Source organism: Xenopus laevis, chromosome 3S (genome assembly GCF_017654675.1).
Source record: "Xenopus laevis strain J_2021 chromosome 3S, Xenopus_laevis_v10.1, whole genome shotgun sequence".
NCBI classification, from domain to species: domain Eukaryota; kingdom Metazoa; phylum Chordata; class Amphibia; order Anura; family Pipidae; genus Xenopus; species Xenopus laevis.
The window spans coordinates 35,748,591-35,772,365 of NC_054376.1; the positions used below are offsets into that span (position 1 = coordinate 35,748,591).

Sequence of the window (23,775 nt, forward strand, 5' to 3'; positions counted from 1 at the left end):
ATAACTTACCGAAACTCCACTTGCGCTCCTCTTCAAAAAAGGCGATCTAGAGATCCATCATGCATCGCTCGATTTTTCTTCCCTGCCTTCCTTATGGGAGATAGCCAGGGTGAAGAAATTGAGCACCACACGATGGATCATCGCCCTGTCACCTTTTCTGAAGAGGAGCGCAAGTGGAGTTTCGGTAAGTTATTTCTTAATAAAGGCTGTGCGATTTTAAGATTTGATGTTACTGGTCCTTTAATCGCATTATACGCTTTACGATTGCGAAATTTTATTACAAACTCTGCGGATGTTTGCAAAAGCCATTTGGTCGCAAACTTTGCAAGGATGTCATTGAGGTCTGTAATCGGTCAAAATGGAACGCAAACATGGTCGCTAACATTTGCAATGGTCTTTGCGAGCGTTTTTTGTGCTTACGAAACACATTACATTCCCCATAAGTGTCATATGAACTGCCAAATTCAAGAGAACCCCACTTCCCTCTCTTAGAATAGAGGGGTACTTTTGTTTGGGCTAATTCTGGTTCCAAGCCTCGCTTCTCTTTCTGGTCTTAGTGTAGTCTTAGTGCTCATACTGAGAGTGACTAACCCGGCTGAAATCACCTTTCCTATATGAGATCCCCCAGATGTGAAGCATTGCCTGAGGGAAACCATGTGGACTGGATAAAGAAGGAATGCTGTGTGATTCCCAACTCCTCTGGCTTGAATAATGCTTTATTGGACAGTGTGGATACTAGGACAAGAACAGTATTTAGTACAGAGTATAGATTCCTGTTTCATTTTTTTAACCATTCCTCTGTAGGAGTTTAGACTCTAAGGGGCACATTTACTATTGGTTGAATATTGAGGGTTAATTAACCCTCAATATTCGACCGTCAAAGTAAAATCCTTCGACTTTGAATATCGAAGTCGAAGGATTTACTGCATTTCGTTAGATCGAACGATGGAAGGAAAAATCATTTCGATCGAACGATTAAATCCTTCGAATCGATGGATTTTAATCTATCAATCGAACGATTTTCCTTCAATCAAAAAAAGCTAGGAAAGCCTATGGGGACCTTCCCCATAGGCTAACATTGGTGCTCGGTAGGTTTTAGGTGGCGAAGTAGGTGGTTGAAGTTTTTTTTAAAGAGACAGTACTTCGACTATCGAATGGTTGAATAGTCGAACGTTTTTTAGTTTGAATCGTTCGATTCGAAGTCGTAGTCGAAGTGGCCAATTCGATGATCGAAGTAGCCAAAAAAATACTTCGAAATTCAAAGTATTTTTTATTCTAATCCTTCACTCGAGCTAAGTAAATGTGCCCCTTAGAGTTTGGAGGAAATATTGCTACAAGGCAGAATAGTATAATGGGTTAGTATTATATTTATATTCCAAGATGGGAACACAAAATGGGAAATGGATTTGACCACAATGTAGCAACGACATTGAACACATTCTAATTTCTCTTGAAAGTGCAAGAGACACAGGTACAGAGTTCAACCTGAAACTAATAGACAACCTCATTCACCACAATGCTCACCATCAGTGAGTTTTTTGAGTGGCTGCTGCTATGGGTAAGCCATTATGTCAATCCTAAATCATCAGGTACTGATATTCTTCGGTGGCACTTTGACTGTGGCAAATTCTCAAGTTGACTAAATTAGTGACTAGTGACTGGTAAACAGTGGTTGCATCTCAAGAACATTTGCACATTCACCACTAACGTAGTGGGTGTGTGCTTGAACTTCCCAAGTTAAGATATGGCTTTAATATTGTTGTTGGGAAGCTGACCAAAGTAGGCTTAATCCTATGAAGTCTAAAAATGATTAATGTAAGGGCAATATTAGCTAAAGATTCCAATTTAGTGGCAGTAATAAAGTGGTCACTTAACCTGTCATATTCATGTGGAATGCAATGGAAATTTTAAAGTTTTGCCTGCCTATTTTCCAGCTTGACAAGGGATCAAGATTTTTTGCTCTGCATAGACTTCCATGGGAATTGCTGCGACCCAACAGCAGGGTTCAGGTGATACCAATGATACTCTTCATGTAGGGGGGACAAATTCAGGCATTTTTGAAGTTCAAATTGATATTTTGAAAGAGTATTAGTGAAGTTAAATGCATGGGACAGTATTGAGATTGTGGGGACAATATAATAACAGAGGTGCTTCATGGTACCAGTGCAAACACCCAAACAAATCAGTCAGCAATGTGCTGTCATTCTTTAACTTTAGCAGCAATGATAAGAATTGATTGCTATGAATAAGTGTACCGGTGCACTATAACACGTGTATTAGGGAATGTAGGCAAGAAACAAAAAAATAAGATAAAAGTTTGGCCTGGAATTGTAATAAGGAATTCGCTAGATTTTGGCACAAATGAATGCTGGTAGTTTGTTGACATTAAAAGGATTATGTAGGGGTCGTCCTTGTTCTGGGTTGTCAATCAATCCTTAGTATCAACTTTGTACTAGAATCAGATTTAAGGGTTGTCAGGAAGTATTGGTGCTGGGGTTCATGGGAATTTCTGTGGCTAAATGCCATATTAGTGATGGTTTTTGCACTTATTGTTTCTACAGTAGCTTCACATACCCCTGATCAGTCAGCTGGAAAACAGAATCTGACAGATGAGCTCCCTTACTCCCAGACTCACCTGGGCCATCTTTTCACTAGTGTGCTTTTCATTGCACATTCTCTCCCCTCTTTCACTGCTTTATGTGATTCTCACTTCTTTTTTTTACACCAGTGTTTAGCCACATTTTTATATATTATTTTATCTACAGAGTGAGAAAGATAAATTAAAAGATAAAGTTTTATATAAAACAATGTCATATGTATTGTTAGAATGGTAAGAGAGTGTTCTAGATTCCCCCCCCCAATAGTTTTTTACCCATGCCATGCTGAACTAATAGGTAAGTCAGTACAAATTTAACAACTAATGGAACACAGGTGAAAGCACTACTATTGCTACCTGACTATACAGTATCTTACTTTACCTGCTATCCCAAAGCCACAGTCTCTTCCCAGAGACTATTATCCCACTGTTACTATAGACACCATCTCTACCTACTATACCTGCTATCCCACAGTCACACTCCCTTCCCAGAGACTATTATCCACTGTTACTATAGACACCATCTCTCCCTACTATACCTGCTATCCCACAGTCACACTCCCTTCCCAGAGACTATTATCCCCACGGCTACTATACGCACCATCTCTCCCTACTATACCTGCTATCCCACAGACACACTCCCTTCCCAGAGACTATTATACCCACTGTTACTATAGCCACCATCTCTCCCTACTATACCTGCTGTCCCACAGCCACACTCCCTCCCGAGACTATTATACCCACTGCTACTATAGGCACCATCTATCCCTACTATACCTGCTATCCCACAGTCACACTGCCTTCCCAGAGACTATTATCACCACAGCTACTATGGGCACCATCTCTCCCTACTATACCTGCTATCCCACAGCCACAGTACCTTCCCAGAGACTATTATCTCACTGTTACTATAGGCACCATCTCTCCCTACTATACCTGCTATCCCACAGCCACAGTCCCTTCCCAGAGACTATTATCCCCACTGTTACTAGAGGGACCATCTCTCCCTACTATACCTGCTATCCCACAGTCCCTTCCCAGAGACTATTATCCCACCGTTACTTAAGGCCCCATCTCTTCCTACACCTGCTATACCAAAGCTATTATCCCCTTAGCTAATGTAAGAGTCACTCCTAACACGGTCCCAGCTTTATTACATTTTCCCAAAGTCTTCTGTTTTGCGGGTGCACATTATGTGCAGTGCTTATAACAGTCTTCTAAACATGGTCCCTTTTAAAGACAACAGGTCAGTGTACCAAAAAGTTCAGAATTCATTTACAATCATGAGGTTCAGCACAAGCCTCTACATTTGGAATAGAATTGTACACATAACAATGACATACACATAGTGCTCCAGCACATCTATAGTATGTAAAAGTATAGTAAATAAAAAAGTTTAAGTCTTGAAGGGTACGGTTGATGAGCACTCGGTATTGTGTTGCATTTCACAGTAATATGCTTACACCTTGTTCAGCATATGAGGGGCAAGGGGGCCTTTAACTGAACACTTTCCTTAACCAGACATTTCTGCCAGACTAACAAAGGACTTTCCCATGGGCCTGAACTTAATGAGCCCTAGCTCCCATTAACACACAATCTACTAACTAGTGCTAATCATTGTGCCTTCAGTATCTGACACAAAATGTTTCACCTATAGGTTAAAAAAATGGGAGCCCTAATGTGTTTATTCTGTATAGTTGTAGGGTTGCAGTCACTATGAATGGTCTTGCCCTATAGAACCTTATGTGAATCACAACATAGACCTCCTTGTGTTTGTTGGGGGCCTTTTGGACATGTTCATTGTGTTCATGTGTACTGACACCAACCATGACAAAAAAATTTTTTTAGGCCCCCATAATGTCTAGAGGTTGACCTTTTTTACCAGTATTTATTGAAATTGTATTTGAATTAGGGCCTCACGGTGCCCCTTTACATCCTGGGCCCCCCTGCAGCCACAGGGTCTGCTTCCTTTGTAGTTACGCCTTGATTAAAACCCTCATTTGTTGTGGGTGTGTGTGTTTGTAGGACAATGCTTTACTAAACATTCCTCTTGGATTTTGCAGCAGTCGGTAAAGCTTCTCTCTATCCCTGTCCTATCAATAAGCTGCTGGAACTCCGTGTAGGAACTCATCAGCACATATTCCATGTCATGACATATTTGGGTGTTCTGCTGTGCGTAGTCAGCGGCAGGTTCGCTTGTTGCTATGGAGACTGGCTGTGTCACATCTTTCTATTTTTTGTCCTTGCAGTGTTTCCATGGCAACTTATATTGACTATTCTAGAATTCTATTTTCATAATTTCCTGGTTGTTGGAGTGATATATATGTGTGTGTGTGTGTGTGTTTGTGTATAATTATGTGTGTGTTGACACCTGAAATTCTACTTCATGCTGGTGTTTATCTGTATGCATTAGGGTATGTATATCTCTGTTTATATAGAAATAAACCTATAAACATTTATGTATATAATTCTACATATTTTGCCCATAGTTAGGCATACATGTAATAATGTGTTTAAAACAAAACAAACTTTTGAATCGGTTTGTTTGCCAAGAGATAGATAGATGTATAGATAGATAGACAGACAGATATGTGAAAATGGACAGCTACATATAGACAGGGATAGACAGATGGGCCAATAAAAATAGATGGCTTCAGCACCTACCTTGCCCTCTTCTCAGCTACCACCTGCTCCTGCTAAAACTGCATCTCAGCCTGGTGGCTAGGTAAGGCCTATCTAATAAAATATTTTACATTTTTGTAGCAAAGCACTCACGTCATAAAAATGTGCCTACAGCAAAGCACTCATGCCTCAATACTTTTGTTGGTAATAAGCTTCAAGAACCCACTGTAGTTGCAGCAAATTTGCAAATCTTTTAGTCCATGGTCAGTGTAAATTGTTGAAAGCCAGTGACCTATGGTTCTCCCCTTTTCTACCCAAATGCATTTACACCCGAAATTATATCTTTGCATAAGTCTTACATCTCCTACAGGTAAAGCTGGTGGTAGGGTTCATCTGGAATGCTTTTCGGTGTGGGTAGAGTAAACCTCATACAACCTGGCTCTTCTGTGACTATAAAATCAATATCAAATGCCTCATAATTACTGTCTCCCATCATTTCAAGGCAGTTGGGCCTTATTTATCTGGGGAAATACAGACCTTAAAGGTTGTTAAGGGGGGGTGAACTGCAAGCCCCTCATACATGAGCTTTGGGGTAATGGAAGCCAAAATGTTAATGGGGCACTCAAACTTCCCCTCCACTCTGAAAATTTGGTAGGGTGTTTCCAAAGGTTACCCAAAAAATTCCACTTCCACTTGCAGTCATTATATCAATAATGAGACAATATCAGTGCGCTAAAATTGCATAGTGCCAAGTATGTTTCTACCCCTGCCCCAACAGCATTTTACTCACAGAGACTATGTCAATAGCCCCTCCTCACTGTATCATATTTAAAGCAGCAACACAGACAGCAGTGATGTCGATTCAGAAGACGTGGTGTAAACTTTATATAGTCTGCTTCACATTCATCTCTTAATTACCATCTACATCTCCAGTCTGTACCACCAGGAAATGTGTATGAACGCATCCAGGGGCGTAACTACAGAGGAAGCAGACCCTGCGGCTGCAGGGGGGCCCAGAGGTATAGGGGGCCCCATGAGGTCCTCATTATTGAGCAATCTCAACATATACTGGTAAAACAGGGCAACCTTTGGATATGTTGGGGGCCCTAAAATTAATTTGCTGTGGGGCCCAGTAATAACTAGTTATGCCACTGAACCCATCACTATATTGTTTATTTTAGATGGGCTCCCCATAGACTTGCTGATAACATCTGACCTCTCTCTGCTTTTTAGGACTTGAAATAACTTGGCGGGGGGATGTAAATTTGTTTCTAGAGCAAAGTCACAGACGCTGAGGTTAAAGCCTTATTGAAAACAAGCTTGCTTTCTGAACCATGCACAGAGAACAATGCAAGCGGAAAATCTCTTCTCATGTCAGGGCCTGGCTGCCATATTGATGTGACAGCTGCACCTGGATATGTGGAGCTTATCCTTTGCTTTATCTGTTACCATCTCCCCAGCACACCTGTGTTACCTGCATTCACCCGTCTGGGTGGAGCAGGCAGATAGTCAGGCCATGAGAAACAGGAGCCCATAAAAACTTGGCAGTTTAATATGACTGCACCATTTCATTTGACATTAGCGGAAGCAAAGAATAATGCTGTGTTGGCTTGTCTTCCAGTGGAAGAGGTGACCTACATACACAGTTTGGCCTTTTACATGAAGGACCCGTCTGATCAATCAGATTTCTCTGTTTAATGGAATACTGACAAAATTTCTCATCTGTAGTATACAGTAGTTCATTTGTGATTTTAAACAGTGTATTGCCTTGGTTATGATAATGCATCCCTCTGGATGTTGGTAAACTATAGCCTAAATATGATGGGGTTTCTGGCAACCAATCAATAATTAGCAATTACCGGTTTGAAAGCCAATATCTGGTTGCTGTGGGTTACTAGACCTGATGACATGGTGAACTTTTTGCGCCGACAGGACAACTGAAAGACAAAACTGCCACCTGAGCTTAACCTTACATGCAGCCTTGGTTAAAGTTAAACCTTGCCTAGAAAACATGTGTGGCCTTATCATTCCACCTACTTTAATTTGGATTAATTTTTAAAGGGCAAATAACACCAATGTGACATACTAATTCATTTGCAGAGTTTTATTTATTTTAATTATTTCCAAATCTGAGAATACTCTTGCCTTTGAAGGGGTGAACCATCTGAACATAGCCCACTTTCACCTAAAAACATGAATCTGAGGACACATTTTCATCTATGTTAATGTGACACCTTTTTTTAGCACTAGTAGTACTGAGCGTGCAAATTCTCGTGCAAGGGGAATGGTATGTTTGTTTGAGCACATAGCTACGTGACCATTAGGTCAGTGATGTGCATTCATCTGACATTGCTGGGCACTCATGCAAAAGTTCTATTCATCCGTCACCTCTCAGCTTAGAAAAATTTAGACGCAGCTTAAAGGGGAAATTCACCTTTGAACTTTTGGTGTGATGTTGATATCAACATTGTGAACCAAGTATTATAAAATTATCTGGCTCTAATCTGAAATTTGGAATGCTAGCTTGGTGCTGGGGAACCATTATTATTTATCATCAGGCCCACTCCTATTCATCTCCCAGTGTATCATTCAAACCACGTGTAGACCTTTTTGCTCAAAAATGATCTTTTTCTTGCAGAGCAGTGTGTGGGTTAAAATATGTCCATGCCACAATTAATTCTGACTGCTGATGTCATCATTTCTATGCACAGAAGAAGAGAACATTTCTGTGCAGTTACTAGAGCCAGAGGAACCCTAGCAACCAGCGAGCCATTCACATTCTGACTGCAGAACAAAAGTTAATTAATTTAAGTGTGTTAAATAAAGGAACATACATTTTATGCACTCACGTCTTACCATGACGGAAAAAGTACCTAGCTTAGACATCATCAGTATAACTAGATTGGCATTTTCAGCATCTGGCAATGAACTGGTTATATTTGGATGGGTGGGATTCCTGCCTCTCACCATTATCATCTGATTGATGCAGCAGTAATTTTGGAATAGCACTAAGCCCTCCCATATGCCTGGAGCTTAAGGGCCTGTAATACATGCCAATAACAGATTGTACACGCAACCCATGCAGTCCTGGGAATACATAAGGTGTTCTCCGCACCTGCATTTGTGTAGAAAGTAAAGGTTATGTAAAAGCAGAGTGTCATTAATACACATTGCACCATGGGATCTGAACTGGTGAACAAGCTGTGGCTGGGCTTGAAATACCACATTGTGACTTAATCCTTCATTTGATGAGGATGACACTGTGGCTGGGAAAGCTTATGCAGCAGAATGCCTGGCTTCATTTATACACTTGCTCGTTGAAGTGTACAACATTGTACAGCATTGTATCCTCTCTGGGAATTACATGGCTGGAAACGACACAGAGCACACCCCTGATGGGTTGTATTAATGGGTCATCTGCATTCAGAGATCCAACAGTATCTACAAAGGCATTGCAGTGCTGTAACCAAAGAGACCACACTTGCTATTCTGCCTCTACTTTACTAAATGTCCTGAACTCCCATGAGCTATTTGGCACAGTGCAGAATGCAGGAGGGGAGAGAAAAGGAGCAAGATATTACACTATCTTAGAAATTGGCAATAGCAATATACATCTGTATTATAATGGTGGATTACAGTAGTTGTTTTCTATTCTTTTTATTATATATAGTACCAAGCCCACTGAATGAAGATGCATCAATGTGTAAATAAAGACAAACTGTCAGGGACATTAATATACGGGTATATATTTTCAATGCACAGATACACATACATAAATGTGAATTTAAATAGAGGTATGATTTATACCCAGCTTCTGCATGCAAGCATTTATATACACACTCATAATCTATCCACAGACATATTTTCTTTGTGTCTCCAACAGCCTCTGTCCTCCTTCCTCCCACTTTCCCTCTCTCCTTTCTGTGCTGAGGATGCTGGGAGACATTTGCAAGAAGTGTGTAGGCAGCAAATCTCTATAAATAGCCCTGTCTCTCAGTCTGATTATTGCCAGCATGCCTGCAGCCTCATACAGTACTCCTGTATTCAGAAACATGGAATGTGCAGCACATCCAGGGCCTCAGAACACCTAAGGATAGCAGTACATTATTTAATGCTAGAACAGAACCAGCTGCTGATCTCAATCCCAGTGTGTGGCATTTCAACAAAATAATCAAGCCACGCTATAATTATGTCATATCACTGATGTTTTATGCTTAAATGGATGACTTTTTTCCACCCGTAAATCCGAGCTCATTTTAGGTGAGTGTTAAAGGCCCGTCAGATGAAGCATAAGGCAGGGAAACATGGCAATGAGTGGATAAATGTTATCTTTCAGTGTGCATGCAAAGAAGCAAAAGTCCACACAAAACCATTATATTTAATACTATTAGCCGGCAATTGCAAAATCTGTAATACACAGTGTCAGGGACTGACTGGGCCAGTGGGACACCGGGAATAAACCCAGTGGGCCTGAGTGACCAGACCCGCTCCCTGCCCAATTGCCAATCTGGCTGTCTCACTTACCTCTCTTCAGTCGAGTCTGCAAGGGAACAGGTATGAGCAGGGGAAGGGGAGGTTATGGGAAGCCCCTGAGGTGACAGCCTGAAGGGCCCTGGGTCCCCCAGTGCAACTCTGTACAGTATCAAGTGGTGCTAAGGTGAATGACATATTGTCTTAGTGAGCTGGCGACCCAGGGCCTTGTTACAACTCTTCAAGGGAGTTTTAGGCCCACAGCAAGATCAGGGCCTCAATATACTACTGTTACTTTTACCAAGTTAAAGGGATTCTGTAATAATGTCATTTTTATTTCTAAATTACACTTTTTACACTGCAAATAATTCACTCTACCATATAAAATGTCATTCCTGAATCAGCAAGTGTATTATTTTTTTGTTGTAATATTGGTGTGTAGGCAGCCATCTCAGATCATTTTGCCTGGTCACATGCTTTCAGAAAGAGCCAACACTTGAGGATGGAACTGCTTTCTGGCAGGCTGTTGTTTCTCCTACTCAATGTAAGTGAATGTGTCGCAGTGGGACCTGGATTATCACTATTGAGTGTTGTTCTTAGATCTACCAGGCAGCTGTTATCTTGTGTTACAAGCTTCTATCTCGTTACCTTCCCATTGTTCTGTTGTTAGCCTGCTGGGGGGGTTCACTCCTTGCAGTGCAGCAGTGACTGAAGTTTAATAGAGCACAAGTCACATGACTGGGATCAGCTGGAAACTGACAATATGTCTAGCCCCATGTCATATTTCAAAATGAAATATAAAAAAATCTGTTTGCTCTTTTGAGAAATGGATTTCAGTGCAGAATTCTGCTGAAGCAGCACTATTAACTGATGCATTTTGAAAAAAACTATTTTTCCCATTACAATATCCCTTTAATAACCTTTCATGTCAGTGATCCCCAACCACTAGCTAGCGAGCAACATGCTGCTCTCCAACCCGTTGGATGTTGCTCCCAGTGGCCTCAAAGCAGGAGCTTATTTTTGAATTCCAGGCTTAAAGGCAAGTTTTGGTTTTATAAAAACCAAGTGTACTGCCAAACAGAGCCTCAATGTAGGTTGACAATCCACATAAGGGCTACCAAATGGCCAATCACTGCACTTATTTGGCACCCCAAGAAAAAATTTCATGCTAGTGTTGCTCCCCAACTCCTTTTACTTCTGAATATTGCTCACGGGTTCAAAAGGTTGGGGAACCCTGCTCTAAGTCCTAATGTATATTATATTAAGCCCACAAATATTAACTCAGGGATGGTGTACACATAACAACTTTGCAAGCTGTGTGCTAATGTCCCTAAGCTACGAGCTAGGCTTAGATACCTATCATGTATATTATGCAGTAAGCACAAAGCGCATAATGTATAGCAACCCATCAGATGTTGCAAAAGTGCAGGACAGGACAGAATTGCTGCATTACTGCAAATGTCTTTTTTTCCACTAGTGTAAAAAAAACTGTTACTGCCACTTAACGAACTTTCATTTTCATATAAATTCATCTCTAAATGTAACTTCTCATTTCTGAGCAATTTATAAGTTCTAAAAGTTGGTGGGACAGTTAGCATGGCAGAGAGTCATGGGTAAATACAATACCAAAGAAATCTGTCCTCTGTAGATCTTAGAATGTAAGCAATTGTATAACTACATATGGGGAAAGGGATATCCAGTAAGGATTCACATAATTATCCCACTTTCCCTGCCTGCACCTGTGCCATCTGATGGGACATGAGTGGAGAGGGCGTGCATAGGCCGTTGAGGGGGGGTCCTTTTATTTTTTTCTTGGGGGCCCAAAAAAAAGTAAATGATGCCACTAACTGAATCTGAACCCTTAAGATTACATTACTTTAAAACACTGGACAACTGAATGCAACAATTATTTTGTTTAAAGTTTATGGAATGTATTGATTTTCCTCAATTCCAAAAATGCCAATTAGGGTTCCCATTTAGTTTTGTATTTGGCCAAATGTTTTGTGTTAGATTCGTTATTTTTCCAAATACAAAAATGGTTTTGGTGCATTTTTGCTCAGGGTTACACCAAATCCACTATTTTGAATTCGGCCGAACCCCCGAATCCTTTGCGAAAGATTCGGCCGATGCGGCTGGTGGGAAGGGGAAAACATTTTTACTTTGATTTGTGACAAGAAGTCACACGATTTCCCTCCCCGCCCCCTAATTTGCATATGCAAATTAGGATTTGGATTTGGTTCGGCCGGGCAGATGGATTTGGCTGAATCCGAATCCTGCTGAAAAAGGCCGAATCCCGATCTGAATCCTGGATTCGGTGCATCCCTAATTTTGCTCTCAGTAAATGTTTCGGCATAGCCATAGTCTTAAACATATATTACATGGAATACAGCTGGATGTGTAGGGAGTGCTATAATTGTATATCTTTATATTAGGGTTCTGTAGGGTGGTGTCCAATGAAAACTTACAGGGTTAACCTGTCTGGTTCATTAAAAATAAAAGCAGGCAGCTCTTGTCTCTTTGTTCTTGAGCTTACAAGAAAGAACAAACAACCCTACCCTTGATATTCATTTTTCTTTTTTTGCATTCTTAAGATATCTACACAAAGGATCAGAGAACTGTTAATACAGTCATTAAGGGAAAAATGTCTGTCAAAGCTATCATTTGCCATTAGTAGGACTCAGTGTTAAAATAGGTTGCCACTAGCAATGGCCTTTAGGGAAGAAAGGCATCTGCAGTGTCTTCCAACTTGCAAAGCTGTGACCTTTTCTTCATCAAGACCTGAAAGAGGGGGAATCATAATCCAGGTGTACCCATAGCAACCAATCAGAATTTTGCTTTCATTAGTCTTAACTCAGCACACTGATTCCGACTAATTGATTAGTGCTGTGGGTTTCTCCTCTAGAGGAAGAAACTTTACCAAGTGTTTTGTTTGGTTGGGGAATTTGATAGCAGAAAGGTTGACATTTATTCCCTCAGTCATCTCATACCCTCACTCCTCACCTATACAGACCAGCAAGCTCTTGGGTTTATTTACCTGAATACCTACTGCCCACACCATTAGGGGCATATTTATAAAGGTATGTGAAATATTTTTACACTGAAAGAAATGGTGAAAATGAAGGGTATGTTTATTTATATAGTTGTTGTACATTACCACCAGAGGTCGAGGTCACAGATATAATACAATACAAAGAATGAACTGGTCTATCAATCAAGGAGGGGAATTTGGGGGGGGGGGTTCTATATGCCTCATTTATCCTGTATCCCATACTTGGATTGGCCAATTCTGCCTTCCAGTGCTGAGAGTTGGCCACTGTCCGTGGTGCTGAATGAAAGCAAAAATGTATTTTCATTATTCTGAGTTTACGTTTAGAGCTCAGTCTTTCAGTGAGGTCCTCGGTTTTATACTTGGATCACCCGGTTTTATTGGCCATGGTGACAAGGGCAATAAATGGGCAGTGGTCACAAATCTTAACCTAAAGAGAGAATTCCCCTCAACCACAAATGTTAACCACAAATATTGCCGTCATTTATTTGCTTTATCATTCTAAACAACTGCCTTTTACAAGAAAAAAATAAAGGGATCTTGCACTTCTCTATGCAGCACACTCGCTTACACTTTCTGAAGGTTTTGGCTTGTCCATGGATTACATCAGGGGTTTCCAAAAGGAAGATTGGGATCTACCAGTAGACCTTTAGCTGATGATCAGTAGATGTCAAGACACAGCTTGTTTATATCAGCCTCCTGTTTCATGCTTATCATTCAGATATTTATCATGTTAAGGTTACATAAGAAAAAGTTTTTTGTTAAATATAGTAATATACATTTTCTCATATATTAATATTTAAAGGAGAACTAAACCCCTCATTGGAATAAGTCCCCATTGCCCCCCTCCCTGCCTTCCTCCTGCACAGTCTTACCCCTGAATTATCTCCTCTCTAGAAATAGCGACCGCAAATGCAGAGTGAGCGCAGCGGAGCTCACGAGCGCCATCTTCTTCTCTTCTGTAATCATCTTTCTCCCCTTCTGTAATTTCCATCTCTTTTGGCGCATGCGCATTTGTCGCAACCTGGAAGATTGCTCCAACTGCGCATGCTCAAATACGCAGCTCACTTCACGAAGATTACCGAAGAGAAGAAGATGGCGCCCTTAAGCTCTGCTGCGCTCACTCTGCATTTGGCTTAAAAGATGAGTGTCAGTAAGAATATTCAATATTTGTTGCTTCAAAAAGATTCTGTTGTGGCAAAAACCCCACCCCCCAACCTTTATTTCTATAAAGTAGTGCATCCAACAATCCCTGCCAAGCTTCAGCTATGGGTGAAAGGGTGCAGGTTGGATTCCTCGGCATGCCATGATTACAGTAGAACCCCGTTTTACATCCCCTGATTTTAAGTTTTCCCTCATTTTAAAGGAGAACTGAAGCCTAACTAAAGAAGTAGTTAGAAATGTTGTACATTATATTTTGGGCTTCTGTACCAACCCAAGGCAACCACAGCCCTTTAGCAGTAAAGATCTGTGTCTCCAAAGATGCCCCAGTAGCTCCCCGTCTTCTTTTCTGCTGATTCACTGCACATGCTCTGTGCTGCTGTCACTTACTGAGCTTAGGGACCCACTCACAATATACAGTACACATAGAATAGAAATGTCACAATATAAGGCGGATTAGTAATTAATACAGATGATAACTACATGGCAGCACAGAAACCAGTGCAACTAGCAACAGAATTTAATAATCAGCCCTGTAGCATCAGCTTATATTACAGATCAACCTCATTTTCTGCTGGATAATTTGTGATGACCCCTAAGCTTAGCTTCTCAACAGCTGCTCAGAGCCCACTGAGCATGTGAGTGTCACAGACACTTTCCAAGATGGTGACCTCCTGTGACAAGTTTGAAGTCCTGGATCATTGCTGCTATTGACAAGCTGAAACTTTAGGCTGGTGCAATGAGTTCAGTATTTAAAATATGGCGTTTTAGCCTATTAATTTGTAGGGTTCAGTTCTCCTTTAACTCCCTGAGACTGCCCCAAACTCTGAGGCTCCTGCTGCAGCGGCTTCAGTGTATCCCGAGCGCATCAGCCTCAAGAGCAGCTCTCACCTCTCTGCCATTTCCATCCCCCGCCCACCCGGCTCTCTCCCCGCATCTGTCAGTGCTCAGGACTCCCCTTTTACTTCCCCGCGCCTTCCTTTGGGCGCTGTTCGTGGTGCTGATTTGGCGTCACGTGACGTGTCCCGGAGTCCCGGGCACTGTGAGAAGGGCTGGTGGGAGGAGCGACAATACCTGGGATTCCGATCACTGGGGGGCGTGCCGGAGGGAGGAGCGGAATTATTCGCAAACTGGGGGGAGGGTCCACTGCACCTAGGGGGGAAAAACCGGCCACCGTGGGGGGGAGGAGGAGCGGGTGTCAGTGAAATAGAGAAATAGAGGGATAGAGCGCCGGTACAGGGGGCTGGGGGGCGGGGCTCCCAGGCAACAAGATGCAGCGGCTCCGGTTGAATGAGGCTCACGCCGTGTACCTGGGGCAGCTCGCCCGGAAAGACGGGACACGTAAGGGGATCCTGAGCAAGCGGAGCTCGGACAACAGCCGATGGCAGAGCCGGTGCTTCTCCCTCCTCTACAACCTCCTCTTCTGCTTCGAGAGCGAGTCCAGCGGGCGCCCGTGTGCGCTTTACCTGCTGGAGGGCTGCAACTGCGAGCGGGGGGCCAAAGGGGGTCCGGACAGACAGGTACCTGCAGCCTGGGGGGAGGGGGGGACTGAGGGGGCAGTTGCGCTCATGCAGAGGTTTCCTTGGGAGGGTCTCCAAGTCATATTGCGCTTTAATACTTGCGCTGCAACTCTCTGGCAATGTATTCTATTAGCGGATCATGCACACATGTCATTGAGGGGCTCTAAGCAGGGTTCATTTATCTGGGCTACTTGCACCCTGCAGGCACAGGGCACAATTTGCACATGGGATTACACATGGGATTACACATGGGATTGCACATAGGATTGCACATAGGATTGCACATGGGTTTGCACATAGGATTGCACATGGGTTTGCACATGGGTTTGCACATGGGATTGCACATGGGATTGCACATGGGATTGCACATGGATTTGCACATGGGTTTGCACATGGGGTTGCACATGGGATTGCACATGGGATTGCACATAGGAGCAAGAGCTTGGGTGCTGCACCTGTCTGTCCCTCTATCCATCCAGCCATGCAGTGGCCTCTATAGCACAATCCTTTTAGGTCCCCATATCCTTCAAAATATGTTTTGCATACAAGAAATCACACAAGAAATCAGATAGGAGTCTGTGGGGTCCTCCTGCCCTCCAGGGCCCCTCAGGTAGGTAGCCATAGGATTGGGCACTTCTGCATAGGCAAGTAACACTAAATTCATACAAATATGTGTGTAAGGCAGAGCTGCAGCATACATAGGGGCTGTGCTAATAAAAAGACAGCAGGGCCTATAGTGGTAGTAGGGATACAAGACTGGGAAATGACTGCAGCTGTGGGATAGAGGCTAAGATTACACAAACACTATATACAGGGGTGTAACTACAGAGGAAGCAGACCCTGCGGGGGCCCAGGAGTTATAGTGGGCCCTAATTAAAAGCAATTTCAGCATATATTAGTAAAACAGTGCAACCTCTGGATATGTTGGGGGCCCTAAATGAATTTGCTGTGGGGCCCAGTAACATCTAGTTACACCACTGACTATATAGCAATGTTGCTCAAGCTGCTGTATTGCAGATACTGTTGGAGTGCAACCCCCAGCAACAGCTGAAGTGCTGAGAGTTGTGCAACAAGAAATTCTGACTGTCCATAAGGCTGATTATCCCTACTTGATATAAATAAGGATAACAAGTAAAGACAGCCCGGGGGGGGGGGGGATGACAGGGTTGAGCTAGTTGTGGCACATAGATCAAGGAATGCAGGGCTGTTCAGCTGTAGGTCTGTGGGCTGCTTATGGACCCTAGTCTAAGACATCTTTGCATGACATCATAATTTTAAAATAATCCAGTCCTTATGTTGGAAAATTGTTACATCATCACCATGAACATCATCATGGAGGTGTCACAGCAGCATCCTTGGCCACGGGGTAAAAGGAATAGTGTTAAGTTACAGATAACCAGCCTGTGGCCCAATGAAAATTGGAGGAACAGGGGAACTGTAGCTACACAATAGCTGGAATGCTTCTCTTTGGATGCCCCTAAATTTAGAAGATGTTTCATTTTAGTAAAGGCAAAAGACTCTATTCACACTTATGACTTTTGATGGAATACAGTAGGACCGGGCCTGATCATCTGACTTGTCAGATTGCATAAGTACCCCTGTATTTTTAATTGGGCATCTTCACTTTTCCAGATAGAATATAAATGTGGGTGTATTGGCAGCATTAAAGGAACATTTGTGCTCAGACAGATGCATCCTAATTATCTTCTGTTCAATACCTTCGGATGTTGCATGTTCAGGTGAATAAGGATGCACAAACGCTTGCATTTTTGAATTCTGCAAAATACATATTACAATTTGTAAGGGAACCTAAGCCGCACCTCCAGGCACTGTTAGTTCCCTTGCACCCCATACCCAATCACATCACCTGCAAATCTGATCACCCATATATGACCCAAAAGTGCACAGTGAAAATTGGTGGCCATAATATGGTCGAATCACTTCCATTGCCAAGTTTCATGGCATTGATCGTCACTCAGGAGCAAGCACAATTGATATTGACCCATGTTTCTGGCCACCCTTTACTGCAGATGAACCTCTAAGCACCATGGAACCTGTGATGCTGCCAAAGATGGAGACTAACTATACCGACTAAGTAGCTCTGCACTTCATGGTATGGGGGAATAGATAAGTTTGGTTCTGTGAAGATGATGCAGTTGGGGATAAATTCATGGGAAAGTACTATGACCTTTAACTAACATTTGAAAATGCATGGTGGAGCTTTAGTTCTCCCATTAATGAATACCCCCAATAATATGTTATGTAAACAAAATTAAGCTCATAAGACATGTTTTGGTTCAGGATTCTAATTTGGTTCTGGAAAAGCAGAATCTTAATTCAGTTGCCTCTAAATCATGAGCAGATCTACGACATGACTCTCCTATTCAATCAGGTCTGATTTCTTAGGTGTCAATCAACATTGCTTAAACGCAGCGTGTGAAGGTCTGTCGTAAAAATGCCTTCGAAAACTTGCACAAATGCGTTGGCAGCCAGGGTCAAGGAAATCGCACTACTGATATAATGTGAGAGATATATATCCTTAAAGGTTATACAATAATCATGAATGAAAATATAAGTATACAAGGTTTACTACTGGCTTTCAGGGCAGCCTAGTCAGAATAAGTTATATTGTAATGTTTAGGCCTTCTGCACAAGTGAGTTTTACAAGCCTCTTGGATCCGAGGAACTGCAGTAAAAGTTGTACAATGCACATTAGTGTGGCAGCTACTGACCCATGTACATCATGCAATCCAACTGTGTTTGTCAGAAGATGTTGCTTCAGCTTCAGCCTGATCTGATCAGTTGGAACAACAATTACATCCACGCTGATTTTATGTGAAAGTTACATGAAAACTGGATATAACTGAATCTCCATTTGACAAATGAACTAATTTTACAGTGGGATGTGTTTCCCAGGAGTGTAACTACAGTGGAAGCAGACCCTGGTTGCAGGGGGCCAAGGAATGTAGCAGGCCCTCTATGGCCCTAAATAAGGTGCAACTTTAATATACTTACCGATGTTTTGGGGCTCTGAATTTAATTTTTGTGGAACCCAGTAACATCTAGTTACCCCACTGGTGTCTCCCATTACAGATTGGAGAAAACCAGACCTGATACAACTGTCATTCATATTACCATCAAGTTGCCTGGGTATTTCAGATGGACAGTGGTATCAGAGACAAAGGCAAATGGGCAAAAGACTTTTATGTAAGGAGGTTGAGAAACACTATGGGGCTGATTTATCAAAATTTAAGATCGCTTTTTTCAACAATTGGACAAAATAAAAAAAAATTGAATAGTCCTGATTTACTAAAGAAAAAAACAATATTTCAGATGAAAGCTACCTAGTTTCTATAGAAACCAATGGGATGTACATCTGAATATTTCAAGCAACTTGGAAAAATGTGATTTTCTTCTGTGAGTGACTTTTTTGCTATGACATAACATATTTTTATTAGATGAAAAAATGGGGTCATGGAAAAATATCAAAATAGGAAATGTATATTTTAGCCTCTAAGGGCTTTATAGCAAGGAGCTCTGATTGGGTTGAAGAGTGATGTTAAATGGGGGTTTCAGAAAAATTTAATTTTTAGAAACAAACAGACTAGTGCTGAAAGGTCAATATCTGAAATTTGGACTAAGTGATTGGTGGACAGCCAACTGAGGCATCCTGTACTTCATAATTTACTAAGCTTCCAAACATTCAACTGAAAAGTAAAAACAGAAACTTAGGCAGAAACATTATGGTGGAGAAATCCCGGGAAGATCTTTAGGGACCCCCAGAAGTCATGTCATTGAGAGGGGTTGGTGGTGATTTCAGGAAGAGGGTGGTTTGAAGATAGTTGGGTTTGTGCATATATGTGGGTTGGAGATAGAGGTTGTACATATGTTAAGCAGATGAAGGAGGTTTAACTGGGGAGTGCAAATTGGGGATTATTTGCATATGGTTACACTAATAAATTGCACCTCTCTAAGAGAGAACTTGTTGAACTTTTACTTTGTGAAGTGCCTGGCCTTCAAGGTATCAAACATAACCTAACCTTGGGGTGTCCATTCCAGCAAATGCATGTTATTTTGCCCAGGCACTCTGATTTCTGTTTACACTTGCATTATTCATGCTCATATATTGTAGCACGCACATAAAGATGCCATATGCCGTGGAACGCACATCATGACACTAGTTCCTGCATGCGTCATTGCCATAATTGACCTATTTAGGGGGGCTCAGCCATGCTAATTGTGCTTGTGTGGCTTGTTTGTATTGTTAGACCTCCAATGATGATCAGTGTAGGGCAGTGATCTCCAACCAGTGGCTTGTGAGCATTATGTTGCTCACCACCCTTGGATATTGCTCCCAGTGGCCTCAAAGTAGGTGCTTACTTTTAAATTCCTGGCTTGGAGGCAAGTTTTAGTTGCATAAAAACCAGGTGTACTGCTAAACAGAGCCTCCTGTAGGCTGCCAGTCACATATGGGCTACTAAATGGCCAATCACAGCCAATGTTTGGCACCCAGGAACTTTTTGAATGCTTATGTTGCTCTCCTACTTCTTTTACATTTGAATGTCGCTCACAAGTGGGTGATTCACCAACCAAGCAAAGTTAGCATGGCTGAGCACACCAAATGTGCTACTGATGCATTGCAGAAATGTTCACACAACAATCACACATAAATATAATGTACATTTTGGCATATGTGTAGCTCAAGATAGAATTCTGATGTGAAAAAAGCCCTGTCAAATTTTGTGTCCCACACCATCACTGTATTCCTAGCTTCTTACATCACTTTCCATGTTTGGATTTCCTTGCCACCTAAATGGAACCGAGTCCATGGTGATACAGTAATAAAAGAATTCTCTATAGAAGGCCGGGATAAAAATTACAGCTGTATAAATAGAGCAGTCAGCTCATCGTAATGCATTATTTCCACAATCCTGGTACATGGTGTTAAGTCACACTTTAAGACTATTGAGCTCTGTAAACACACCATTTATTTGACACAGCCTTTTACACCTTTTTTTGGGTGTTAAATATTTTACAACCCTTTATAAATATGCAGAATAGACAGTTACAGTGTGCTTGGTGATAGAGGCCTGCTATGTTTCAAAAGAATTGTAGATCCATAAATATTGCAGACACGAGCAGTCCTATAAATAGGGCGAGGGCTTCATATGGGTGATTGAAAGGGTCCTATATAAAGAGCCAATGGGAGAAAGGTAGTGAATAAACCTGTGATGTGCAGGGAAGGGAGAGGCCGATTTCTGTGCAAGGGAGAAAAGCACTATGTATGTTGGAAAATGAAAGGTACAGGTATGGGACCTGTTGTCCAGAATGCTTGGGACCTGGGGTTTTCCGGGTAAGGGGTCTTTCCGTAATTTGAAGGCAGATTTACTAAAATAAATTTTTTTTTCATCGTAATTTTTTTTTTTAAATTTCTCTAAAAGTCTAAAAATACTAATTTATTAAGTATAAAAACCACTAATTCTAAACTGAACCGAGTACAAAGCTGTCAAGGTCCCATAGAAGACAATAGGAGCTGCGCTGATCCCATTGGAACACTTTTAATCAATTCGAACTTTTAGAGGTTTTCTGTATTTTTTTTTTTTCCGCTAGCAATTGTTTGAAAAACTCAAAATTCATAAAGGTTTTAGAGTAGGAGTGCCTATACTTTACTAATGCGAGGTCTACTTTTAATGATGTTGTTCCATTATGATCTACATCCATAAAAGCATTGTTGGCATTCTGTTCCATGGAAAACATTACTTGAATATTGATGTATGAGGAAATACTGTAGGTATTGCTATATATAACAAACTACTATTTCTTATGTAACCGTAACGTGATAATTATCTCAATGATTTGGATCTCGGCGGCGAGTTTTTGGCGAAACGGTTCAAGTTCGCCCATCCCAATTATAGATTTATAAAATCATACTTAGGATCAAATGCAAGGTCATGTCTTCTCTCATAATCCTGAACACAGTTTCAGGAGTTTAAAACAAAAACAATGCCATGAATTCAAAATTTGTGTTTTGGACTCACACAAAGGGAAAGGAGAAAATAAATATCTTGTGATGTGGCTCTGCTTAGAAAATAAAGTTAGTGAGCAGAAAAGAGTCCTGTGACTTTTCTCTGGTCAGGTCTCAGTATAGCAATGTCACAAGACTTTCCTCTTCTTAGAAAATTCATTTTCAGCAGCCTATAGCCAGTCTAAAATGACCATCAGGTGGTGCTGTTTCAAATTCATTATATTAGCCATTTAAAAACCTCTTAAAGATGAGTTAGACTATGATATATGTAGACTGTGAAAGCTGAGCAATTTGACATTAATTTGTTTTCAGGGTTTACATTTCATTTAATAAACATTTTGATTTCCCTGCTCATAGTCTGAGGGCTGTTACCTACTTTTGTTCCTAATGTTCTGTTGTCTGCCCTCCTTTAACACATTACACTCTGACATTATAGTGTAGTTGTCCGTTATCGCATGTTTATCAAGTTTATAATCCTTGCTTAAGCATTATTATATGTTAAATATTAAATGCATTAATAAAGTGTAAATAAAAAATAATTTGTAGCCCACATGCTCAATCTTTGTAAACCTTTTTATTAAGTTCCCTGATGCACAGACTATATATTCACCACAGCTTCCGTACTATTATCAGCAAAATTACTCACAGAACAAAATACATCATTATCCTTAATGCTGTAACAATGCACGGAAAACAAACATTACTCATAAATTACGTTTTGCTTTTTTTTTTTTTTTTCATAGTAAGGCTTCCCTGTTTGAGTAACTAGAGTAACTGTTTTGTCAGCCATCACCAGGTGGCAGCTAAAGAACACCATTTATAATCTAACACATCTAAATTATCTTCAGACAGACACTGAGGGGCACATTTACAAAGCTCGAGTGAAGGATTCGAATTAAAAAACTTCGAATTTCAAGTGTTTTTTGGGCTACTTCGACTATCGAATGGGCTACTTCGACCTTCGACTACTACTTCGACTTCGAATCGAACGATTCGAACTAAAAATCGTTCGAACTATTCGACCATTCGATAGTCGAAGTACTGTCTCTTTAAGAAAAACTTCGACCCCCTACTTCGGCAGCTAAAAGCTACCGAAGTCAATGTTAGCCTATGGGGAAGGTCCCCATAGGCTTGCCTGAGATTTTTTGATCGAAGGATATTCCTTCGATCGTTGTATTAAAATCCTTCGAATCGTTCGATTCGAAGGATTTAATTGTTCGATCGAACGAATAATCCTTCGATCGTTCGATCGCAGGATTTGCGCTAAATCGTTCGACTTCGATATTCGAAGTCGAACGATTTTAGTTCCTAGTCGAATATCGAGGGTTAATTAACCCTCGATATTCGACCCTTCATACATCTGCCCCATAATGTTCTAGAGGACACACTAAAAATGACATGTCCTGTACAGGTATGGAACCTGTTATCTAGAATGCTCGGGATAATTGATCTTTCTGTAATTTGGATCTTCATACCTTGTCTACTATAAAGACATGTAAATCATGTACCCTTCTTCCATTAAGGATTAATTATATCTTAGTTTGGAACAAGTACAAGGTACTAATTTGTTACTACAGAGAAAAAGGAAATATTTTTAAAATTTGGATTATTTGGATAAAATGGAGTCTATGGGAGACAACCTTCCCCCAATCTGAAGCTTTCTTGATAACTGGTTTCCTGATAACGAATCACATACCTGTAGTCAGTGGCGTAACTATAGAGGAAGCAGACTCTGCAGTTGCAGGGGGCCCGGAGCAACAGGGGGGTCTGGACCGTGGGGCCTGTTTCCTCTACAGCTAATAAAAAAACCTCTCCTCCCCAACCGCTCTCTCTTACTGGTGAGAAAGAGGGAAGCTAGTCGGGAGTGGGCTGCATCAGGCGGAGCAGAGGCTGGACGTGGACGGGTGGAGGCAGGATGGGAAGTGGGCAGGAGGATGGGGATCGGAGTGCGCCGGGCCCTCCTGTAAAAAAATCTTCAGAGGGGCCCGGCGCACTCCGATCACCATCCTCCCACCCACTTCCCATCCTCCACTCTAGTTACACCACTGCCTGTAGTAAGTTTGTAACTTCCAGACATGGTCCTCCCATGTGGCCCTAGGCTAGGGTCTAGAAGGCGACTGGTGAATATTAATGGAAAACTATACCCATTGAATGAATACTTAACCTACAGAGAGTTTATATCATATTATGTGTTCTATTAAAGAATCTTACCAAACGGCAATATATATATATATATATATATATATATATATCAGTAAATATTGATCATTTACCTTGAGCCCCTGTTTTGTGATGGTCTGTGTGCTCCCGTTAAGACATCACTGAATGTAATAGG

At 41.4% G+C, this 23,775-nt stretch overlaps 1 protein-coding gene across 1 annotated transcript in view; it reads left to right on the forward strand.

Annotated features, from left to right (window-relative positions):
• The first annotated feature begins 15,098 nt into the window (after positions 1–15,098).
• rasgrf1.S (Ras protein specific guanine nucleotide releasing factor 1 S homeolog) overlaps positions 15,099–23,775 on the forward strand; it is a 46,630-nt gene continuing 37,953 nt past the window's right edge. The window contains exon 1 of the mRNA XM_018255213.2: positions 15,099–15,415. Within this exon, the coding sequence (XP_018110702.1) occupies positions 15,167–15,415 (249 nt within the window). The 5' untranslated portion in view covers positions 15,099–15,166. The remainder of the gene's footprint in view (positions 15,416–23,775) is intronic.